Here is a 10116-nt window from a genome sequence, read left to right as displayed (position 1 = left end):
TTAGGATTGTTAAAAACCATGTTTGACTTTTAATTTTGAAAGCAAATTAAATACAGTTAAATTAAAACAGACCAGATGCAGCTGCCTGGACCCCATCCTCACCCGTCTCTGTTCTCAGAACTCCTAGCCCAGGTCTCACTCCTTTCCAGAGGGGCTTGCCAGTGAGGCAACAGGGGACAGACTGGGCTTGCAGAACGACTGTTGTCCTAGACCCAATTCTGATTTATAACAAACTCATTCCCAACAAAGATGAAGGCCACAGGCCACCAGGGTTACAGTTATAAATAAATATACATGCAGCTAAGAGTGGCTATTAGGTGAGAACAACTGAACTAGCATCTGCCAAAAAAAAGTGTCCCCATTTTATTGTTCATTTTCATCAATTTCCTGAAAATGAGCCCTGGGTTTTGGCTAGAAGGTGGCCTCAGACCAGCCAAGCTGACCTCGGCATTAGGGCTGCATTCCGTGAGTGAGGCAGCGGAGAGCCCAGGAGTAGGTGCACTTATCTGGGGGACGCCCTGTGCTGCTGCCTCCTTCCTCTCCAACTGGATTCCAAGCAGTCGATTTCCAAAGCGACATCCAGACTGTCAGAGGTTGGGGAAGACGTCCTGCACAGTGGCTCAGGGATCTTATCCCATCTGATGGTTTCATGAATACTGGGAAGTTAAATCCACTTCAAAATAGGCAGCCAATGCTCTGTTCTGAATGTTAGGTCTCCGGACTGAGTTCCACCCACTGGCCTACCCAGGAGTGGGTTCTGAATGGCCCTCAGACCTGTCCTGTGAGTTTCAATGGGGTGGGGCTGTGAGCAGTTAAAAAATAAACGCCTCTTCAGTAGTTCAGGCCCTTTCCTCCCCTCCACTTGGGAGGAAAATTGTGCTTCCAACGTTCAGGAGCATGAGTGAGATACCACCAGAGGGCTGTCCTGGTCGAAGCCAGGGACCTTCCAGCGGCTGGGAGGACAGGGAGACGCTTTCCCTGGGTGGAGCTCAGCAGCTCGTGGCTCACTGTTCTTTCTCTGGGGTGGAAAGGGAGCTGCTGGACATGGGGGGGGGGGGCTTTGCATGCCCCCACCTTAGGGAGAAGTGTGACTTTCTTGCCCATTTTGTGTTTAGAATGATTTCCAAAGCAGTGTGTGCTCAGGTCTCCCTTCCTCTCAGTGTCCAACTAACCCCTGCCCCTTTTCCCTAAATCCTGCTGCTAATCCAAAGCCCCCTGGGCAGAATAGAGGTGGGGAATTGCCCTGTCCTCCCTCCTCGTTCCAGGCAGGAGGAGATGGCTGCCATACCCACACTAGCTCCTCCAGCCCTGAGGGCTGTGGTTCTCAGGAGCTCTGGGAAGCAGTCATCTCCCCTCTCCAGTTCAGCCCAGGCAGGGGCCCTGCAGCCCAGAGGGGCGGTGGGGAGGCAGTGTGGACAGTGGGGTCACATGGTTCTTAGTCCATGCCAGTCAGTGGCTGGTACTGGCTCTAGGGCCCACCCTCTTGCCAGTGCTGGAGGCAGAGGAAGGCTTGCACTCTGCCCCAGCCTGAGGTGCAGGGGAGCCTGCTGGCAGGCCCAGGACCCTTAGTGCAGGGCCGGGCGCCTGCTGGGATCAAAGACAGCCTTACACTCTGTAAACATGAGCCAGAGGAAAGCCAGAGAGGTATGTCTGATTTGGGAGCAGCTCTCAGGAGGAGCAGGGGCTGGGGGGTGGGCATCTCAATGCCTGAGGGCTGCTGTCTGGTCTTCAGAATCCCTGCTGGATGTCCTGTGTGGTCGTGCTGGGCCTGGGAACAGGGAGCCAGGGAGGGCCATGGTCCCCTCGACTCTGGGGCCTTCTCACCTCCCTCCCAGCCCCACACCACAGCAGGGCGGGCGTGGGTGCTGCGGCATCTGTGCTTGCAGCCGGTCAGTGCAGCAGGGTTCTCGGGGGGCAGGCTGGGCACCAGCTGTGCTGGAAGCTGGACCCCCCCGGTCCTCTCAGGCCCCAGTCATGTTGGATGGAGAGAGCAACAGGTCTGGGACTTCTGTGCTTAAATTCTCTGTCCATTGTCCTGGCATCAGGCTGGGCTCTCGGAAGCCCCCAGAATAGAAAGGAGAACGAGGGTGGTTCCTTAGGGGTCTGCCTCGGCGGACCATCAGCCGTGGGGAGAGGGCGGAGCAGGGGCAGAGAGGCTCCTGTGAGGGGAGACGAGGAGCGAGTGAGCAGGGAGGGGCGGGAGCTGCAGCACGCTCTGCGGCCACACTTCCACGTGTGCTACGTGCTGCCACCGACAGCCTTGGGGTCGCTGGCCTGCAGTCCTTGTCACAGCCACATGACTGGAGAGTCAGAGGCAAGCACTGGAGGCTAGAACCTGGCAGTGTGACAGCAATAAGCTGCTGTGAGGAGGGTTTGGAAGGGGATGCCTTCTGAAGTGTCAGGTGCACAGTAGGAAGGGGACTTTGGCTATGACTCTTCCACTCTTGCCCATGTTTTCTGTCTTCCCACAATTAAAGACCAAGAGGAGAAGCCTCCGGAGACTTATACTGCATCCAAACTTGGTGTCACCCTGCCCTGTTCATGGCCCACCATGGCCATCCCCGTACCTGCCTCTCGAGGCTCAGATCTCCACCGAGGGGTCAGTGAAGCCCTTCTTCCCCTCATTCACCAGCACTGGCTTCTCTGTCCGTGTGTGCCAGACCAGGATCTGTGTGTCCAGAGACACAAAAAGAAGTGGGGCTGTCCCCAGCCTCACCCTGCCACCTCCCCACTCCCTCCCAAACCTGCAAGTATTCCTCCCACCACCTCCCATTCAACCCTGCTGCATCGAGATTTTCTGTTTTCTTTATTTCTGCTTCCACCCTCATTCTTGTTGTCTGTACATGTGATGTGTTCAAAATATCTGTTGGAAATGGGAAGTCTAGAGCTACAGGAGATAGACAAGCCGCAATATTTCCCAAGTGTGTGCATGTGTGCATGTGTGTGTGAGCCTGTGTGTGCACGTGTGCGTGTGTGTGTGAGCCTGTGTGTGCACGTGTGAGTGTGTGTGTGAGCCTGTGTGTGCACGACACGTGTGCGTGTGTGTGTGAGCATGTGTGTGCATGACGTGTGCGTGTGTGTGTGAGCCTGTGTGTGCACGACACGTGTGTGTGTGTGTGTGTGAGCCTGTGTGTGCACGACACGTGTGCGTGTGTGTGTGAGCCTGTGTGTGCACGACACGTGTGCGTGTGTGTGTGAGCATGTGTGTGCATGCCTGCTCAGCAGGGAGGTCGTGCAGCATGGCTGTCCAGAGGGACGGGTGGCCACCCTTGATTAAGACTCCCCCATGGCTGCCCCTCCCATTTTCCTGCCTGCCCGCCTGCTGTGGGGCCCTTACAGGTGATAAACTGCCTTCCTGGGTGGGCGTTTGAGACAGGCAAGGCTGCTTTGAGGCCTCTGTTTCCACCCCCTTGACCTGTAGGGAGGGACTGCATGGGCTTGGAGACACTTGCACTGTAGCCATCAGATCTGCGGAGGGCCTCACCTTGGTGCAGTTGGCTGCCTTGGGCTCTAGGTCATTGAGGGTGACAAGTTCTCGAAGGAGGCTGCTTTCCTGGTAGCCTCCCTTCACACCACGCAGCTTGAAGTAGGCCTGGCTTCGCTGTAGAATGAGCCGCAGGTTGACGGCAAATCCAGCCATGTCTATTGCAAACGGCCGGTGGGGGTCGAACACTGTCTTCCAGCCGACCACCTTCCCTGCCCCGTTCACCCGTGGGGCCTCGTACCGAAGGCCACCAACGAAGGCAACAGGCCACACGGACACCCTCCTGGTGCTGCGCATCTGTGAGTAGGGGATCCAGAGTCAGGACGCCCAGGACTGCTGATAATCAAGGATGTCCACCCCACAGGAGGTGAAACCTGTCAACTATGCGTGGGCCATCTGAAGCCATCCAGGGCGCCCAGCCCAACCCACCTCCAGGTACTGTCCCACCTGACGGGCACCGCAGAGGAACCAGCCCTAGGCTGTGGGCAAGACCTGACCTCAGGCCAGCTCTTCTTCACCTTCTCAGCATGACCCTGCTGCCTTTCATCAATCTTCCCACTTTAATGACTCCCCCTCCCCCAACTAACATGACCCGTAACCCCAGGGAAGCCCAAACTGTTCCACCAGGTTTCTGGCAGCCATACCGAATGACCCCACTCAAAGCCCTCATTCAGACTGTACTTCTAAGGCCAGGACTATGGTTTGGGGCTCCGAACACACCTGTCTTCCCTTTAACCTGTGGGGGATGCTTCCACCTGCAGGAGGGTTTCCCATCCCTCTCCCTGGTTCTCTGCGTCGGCGCCGACCCCAGCCCGGCAGCCCCCTTCGGGGGTTTCCCAGTGCATATGCATCCATACCCGCATTTCTACTCCCTCCACCAGAGGCCCCGCTGCGCACCTCCTCGAAGAGCTCCAGGCTGTAGGTGTTGTCGTCGTCTGCGAAGTACACCACGCCGGGCTGGCTGGAGTTGCGCGGGAAGGTCTCGCGCAGCCAGCGCAGGGCCAGGTTGCGCTGCATGGTGCCCCGCGGGATGCGTGGGTCGCGGGCGTCGCCGCGCAGCTTGTAGTTGCGGGGCGTCTCCACGTGCAGGTGCGTGTAGTTGAGGCCGGTGTCGCGCAGCAGGTGCGCGGTCAGCGGCGTGCGGCGCGGCGCGTCCTCCACCACCAGCCAGTGCAGGTTGGGCACGTGCAGCAGCGTGTTGGCCATGCGTGTCAGCTCCGCCTTCTGCACCGGGCGGCTGTAGGTGGGCGTCACCACGTGGATGGTGGGCAGTGTGTCGGACCACGGCGGTGGCCGCGTGTACACGTACTCTGTGCGCACCACCTCCACGATGTCGCGGTCAGACATGCAGTACTCTCTGGAGTCTGTGCCCAGCGGTGTGTCGCGCCGGGGGTCACTGCCCTCATCTGTGGAGGTGGGAGACAGGTGGTGTGGGGACCAGAGCACAGGCCTGGCTCTGGCCCCAGATACAGGGGTGAGGCCACCCACCCTGCCAAGACAGCCCTCAGCCCTGCTCCTCTGCAGGAAAGGCGCCAGGCCTGCCTTCTCCACACCACCTGGTAGGGCTGAGGTTGGAATCTGCATCTCTGCAGAACTCAGGGGCTTTTCCTAGTTCTGACTCCCTGGGTGACACAGAAATAACCTCTTCCTTCCATTGACGCACTGTAGCTGTTTGAGTGCAGCTGGCCATATTCCAAGAGTGCACTGAGTTCCTAACGCATTGGTTTTATGTGACAAAGTGCTCCAACCCTCACACCCTAGTGCCCTCCTCCTGTGGCAGAGCTGACCCTGCTGCTGTGCACAGGTCGGGCTAGCAAGGCACAGAGACCCTGTGCACTCTGTGGTGTGGATGCCACCAGCCCGAGAGCAGGGTTCGTGGTGTCGTGGCTGCAGCACACTGTGGACCCTGAATGAGCCTAAGGTTAGCTTGCCCTTTTCACAAACCTCTAGTCAAGTGAGGCCTCTCCCTTCCTGGCCTTCTGTAATTGATTCTTTGGATCTTGGTGCAGAACATAACATTTAACTACTGCATTTTATTGCAGTGGGTTTTGCCCATAATTGTGCAGATACTTTTGAGTCCTAAATCTGTCACTCCCTATTTTAGCCATTCCTCCATTTTGGTATCCACAAAAGGTCAGGGCAGAGACCTGTTCTAGCACCTCACTGGTCCAAGGTCAGTCTCCTAGTCTGCACTTTCTGGACACACTCATTCAGCCATCTGTGACACTAACGGTACCACTGCCCCTGCCTGTCCTAGCGCCCAGCTCACGTGCACCATCTCCACTCCAAGGATACCAAGAGGGACACTGCCTGACACTTGCAGAGCCTGGCCTCTGGTCCAAGCTCACAGGCGTGGGGCTTCCATCACTTCCTGAAGTCAACCTGCTTCAGTTGGGGGCAGCTCTAATGACCAGCTTTTTTCTTACATTCTGGACACTTGCCTCACTGGCGAATCTAGCAGTCCTATGAATAGGCACCGTCAGGGCCATTGTGTTCTTGTGCTCAGTGAGACCCTTCTTTCCATGTACGTCTCTTTGTTTGAAGGACTCAGGCACCAGCGATGGTGTGGCCCTCACTGCTTCACTGTCTCGGGGGGGCGGGGGAGTAATGGTCAGAGGACAGACCTAGAAACCCGAATGCCTGGGCTCAGACCCTGCCCAGTTCTGTCCTTGCTAGCTCTATGTCCTTGAGCAAGTTACTTAGCTCTGGTGCCTTGACTTCAGCAACCGTAAGGTGGACCTGAGAACAGCACGCACTCTCTTGAGTCCCTATGTGGATTAATGAGTCAATACACGTCAAGGGCTCAGAGCACCGCCAGGCACGTTTCTGTCATTTCCTCATGGACAGAAGGACAGTAGCCAGCCCCACTTCTTCATGGCGTTGGGCAATTACAGTGAGGATGACATGGGCAGGTCACAGGCGAGGGCTGGGTGGGGGCTCACCCTTGTGTACAGCCAGCAGAGGCGCGATGGTGCTCTGGTGCCACACGGTGATGAGCAGTGTCCAGGGCAGCACGATGAGGACGATGGCAAGGACGTCCCGTCTCTTCGGCATCTCCAAGGCTGGCTGCACCCACAGCTCCTCATTACCTGAGCAGCGGTAAGGTCGGGAGGGGGGGGCCCCGGGGGCGGCGGCAGCATAGGGGAGAAGAGAACAGGCATGGGCCGGCCGGCCGGGTGTGGGGGGCACAGAGAAGCCCAGGGCCGGCCAGCAGGTCTTACCAGCGCTCACAACCCACCCATTGCGGAAGCAGGTTTGGAGAGGCCGGCCCGTTGGAGTCTGGGAAGGGGTGGCTGTCCAGAAGTGGGGTCAGAAGCCCTGGGAGGTGGACACCTGCAAGAGAGAGCAGAAGAGGATGGCCAGGGATCCGGGCGTGGGGACGGACGCCAGCAAGGGCCCGGCCCTGCTCTGGGATGCACAGCATCAGGGGTTCACGATGGACCCTCAACTGGCCTTCTCCTCGAGGACCTCTTCTGCCTGCCTGACAGAGTGAAATGAGCCCGCATCCTTCCCACGGGCACAGGGACATGGCGTTGGTTATTCATGAGAGTCAGGAGGGTGCAGGGGCTAAAGACATGGACTTCAGAGACACTTGCCTTGGTTTAAGTCCCAACCCTGCCACGCACAACCTGTATGACCGTCGCCACATTATGTCAGCTCTCTGTGCCACTGTTTTCCCACCTGTAACTTGGGGTACCATCAGTACCTACTTCCTGATGTTCTCAGAATTGAATGAGGTAGTGCCCCTAAAGTCCTTAGGATGGCCTCGATGACAGTAAGTGTGCAAGAAATATTTGCTACTGTGCCATCCAAGTGTGTGAGCCCAAGTGGTATTTCTTTTTCATCTGGATAAAGGCCTCCTCTGAGGACAAAGAAGAGGTTGAGGGAGGGCGCTGGGAGGAACCGCTGTGAGTGCCTTCCTTTGCCAGTGTCCATAGGAAATTCTTGTGGGGTCCCTACTCTGTGCAGGATGGAGCGCCAGGGGCTGGGCTTCAGCAAGAAGAGGGGGTCCCTGTGGGAGCTGCCACATCATGGGGAGACAGATCCCAAACATGGTAGTGGCAGGGCCCCAGGAGAGGACTCCCATGAGGACAGTGAGCCCACAGGAGCTTCGTCTAGCTCTGCAGGGGACACCAGACAGCTTGGGGTGAGTTGCCTCCCACGACCAGGAGAGCAGGTGTGGAGACCCTGTGGCCACCCTGGAAGCTGGCGTGTCCTCTGCTCCTCCTCCTCCCTCCTCCCTCTGTGCTGAGCATCCTGCCAGACACAGCTGGGCTCCTTGGGGGTGAGGCGGGGAGGACAGCCCAGGGCAGCCCCGGCCACCCCCTGATGCGCTCACACCCCCAGCCCCGGCACTGTGCGGTGACACTTCCTTGGATGCCAGCTGCCTGCCCAGCGCCAGCTAGCACGTGGCAGAGCTGAGTGTTGTGGAGGAGCAGGACTCCTACATGCCTGGCTTTGGAAGAGGTGCGCTTTCCTGTCCTTGGCAAGTCCTCTCATCAGCCTTGTAGATGAGCCACATTGTCTCTTCCATTCAAGAGCAATGTGGCGTCCTGGGCCGGTCAGTGTCCCCCTGCCCACCCCTCCCCACCAGAGGCCCGCTCTGCCTCCAGGGTCTCCTTCTAGACAGAGGGTGTTCAGGCCACTCTCTCTCCTCAGGGGAATGGAAGGCCCACCAGGGTTACATGTCACAGGCAGCGACAATGATGTGGGCATGTAGAGGGACCAGTCATTCTGAGCTGTGTGTGCCGGTCCCCTACAAAGTCCTCTTCATGTGCCCAGCAAGTGACAGAGCCCAGTCTTGGGTGATGACACACAGTGACCGCATGCCACACTCCCCAGATCAGCCCCTGCTGCTACACCTGCACATTGCCAGTGCTGCACAGTCTCTGCATTGAGGCCTCGTCTGATGAGGGATGTGGAGGCTCGGCCTGGCTGGGGTTTCTGGAATGCCTGGGAAGATTTCCTCGGTGTCCTCAGAGACTCACGAAGGGGCTCTCTCAAACGTCGCTGGGTTGGGTGGGGGTTCTACCTCCAAGACGGAGAATGCCAGGGAAAGACGCCAGGAGAGCCCCGTGCTGAGCAGGCTGTGCTCCTGCTCACTTTACTTCTGGGCAGCCTCTGCATCCACGGTCCCCGCCTCAGCACCCCTCTGCCTCCTGTGTGCCTGCGCAGGCTGTCATGCATAATGGCAAGCTCTCCTCTTACCCTCATGGGGTCCAAAGGCCAGACTCCACTCTCCACACACATGCGCTCCCTCGTGCTCAGCTGCGTTCATTGTGGCCAGACACAGTGAGGCACTTGCCGAGGCCAGCGAGGAGGATGCAGTGGGCCAGAATTAGATCAAGCCCTGTGGCTCTATGCTACCATCAGGGGTGTGGGACAAGAGGGCCCAGGCCCTGAGCCCCCCCAGAACCAGGGCCAGGCATAGGGTGGCAAGAGACACACTCAGGCCCAGAGCTTTCTCTGGCCCAGGGTTTGGAGCAGGAAGGAGGGGCAGGAGGGAAGAGAGGCAGGACTGAGGCATGGTGCCAGGGCCACAGGAGCATTCTGGTCGCATCCAGTCTTTCTGGTCAAAGCATCTATGAGAGGGAAGGGAGGGCAAGTGAGGGAGAAAAGCTCTAAAAATAAACTTAGCAATAAACCCAGTTGTGCATTAATTACTCTGGAAGCCATTACGGCTTGAAAACTCCATAACTTTAATGGAGGCTATTATAAGCATAGTAGCAAAATCGTGGAGCTAATTACCAGGTGGTTATTAAGCAGAACACAGGGAGCCCCCAGCCTTGTAGAAAGCTGAAGGCCAGCAGGGGGCCAGGATGGCGGGCTGGGGCAGGGGGAAAAGGGGGCACCTTGTCCTGACCCGAGGCCACATCCCGGTGGACTGCAAAGATGACCAGCATTGGTGGCCACTCCACTACCTGCTGCCTCTGTCCAGGGCATGAGGGATGGGAGCAGGTGGCCCTGTGTTGCAGGGTGTCTGCTGTGGACCCCAGAGTGGCTTCTGGGCCCTGGTTATGAGGAACCAACACAAAGGCTGGGGGTGGCTCGTGGGTATGAGTGCGTGTGTGGCCCGGCCTGCGTGCTTGTGGCCCAGCCAACACTCACGGTGTATCTCCCTCCACAAGCGCAGCTGTGAGGGTCCTTCCCCTCCTGGGTGTTCTCAGAGCCTCCAGGGGACAGAGACAAAGGCTGTGCTATGGGGAAGGTATGAGATCGTGTGGAGGATGGTCACAGGTTGAGGAGCGGAAGCCATGGGCAGTGGCCTGGGCATGTGCTAGCCCCTCTTCACAGGGGACAGTTGTCACACTGCTTGTCCTCCATGGCCCGCTTTTTGAAGTATGGAGGTTGGGTTGAAATTTTTAGTTCTGCCATTTTAGCAACCTGAGATTCAGAGGGGCCTTGTGAGGATGAAGAAATGCCCACATGAGGAAAATGGGGTTCAGGTGGGCACTCAAGCTCAGGGTCAAGGCAAGAGGGCCAGTGTGACAGCTTCCCATGGACCAATTCCCGATTTAAGGCCTCTAGGCCCGTGGAGATTGGCCATGTCTGGGAAGACCTAGTTACAGGAATTTGTCTACAGGATCCAGGGTGTCATGGGCTGTGAACGAGAACTAGGGGCTGTCGGGACT

At 57.8% G+C, this 10116-nt stretch overlaps 1 protein-coding gene across 2 annotated transcripts; it reads right to left on the bottom strand.

The window, feature by feature from the left end:
- Positions 1 to 6815, bottom strand: B3GAT1 (beta-1,3-glucuronyltransferase 1). 2 transcript variants are annotated; one of them, XM_008581394.1, is made up of 6 exons: positions 6723 to 6815; positions 6427 to 6573; positions 4382 to 4890; positions 3485 to 3781; positions 2568 to 2668; positions 1 to 2159 (listed from the first exon to the last, which is right to left on the bottom strand). In XM_008581394.1, exons 1-5 carry the CDS (start codon positions 6724 to 6726, stop codon positions 2582 to 2584), a joined length of 1044 nt encoding a protein of 347 aa, XP_008579616.1. In that variant the 5' UTR covers positions 6727 to 6815; the 3' UTR covers positions 1 to 2159; positions 2568 to 2581. The 2 variants fall into 2 exon arrangements, with proteins under 2 accessions (XP_008579616.1, XP_008579615.1); XM_008581393.1 differs by having other exon boundaries at positions 6706 to 6781.
- Positions 6816 to 10116: the final 3301 nt, after the last annotated feature.

The sequence above is a fragment of the Galeopterus variegatus genome, unplaced genomic scaffold, assembly GCF_000696425.1.
Source record: "Galeopterus variegatus unplaced genomic scaffold, G_variegatus-3.0.2 Scaffold2344, whole genome shotgun sequence".
NCBI lineage: Eukaryota > Metazoa > Chordata > Mammalia > Dermoptera > Cynocephalidae > Galeopterus > Galeopterus variegatus.
Note: the sequence above shows the minus strand (reverse complement) of the source record. Positions and strands in the feature narration are given on the sequence as shown.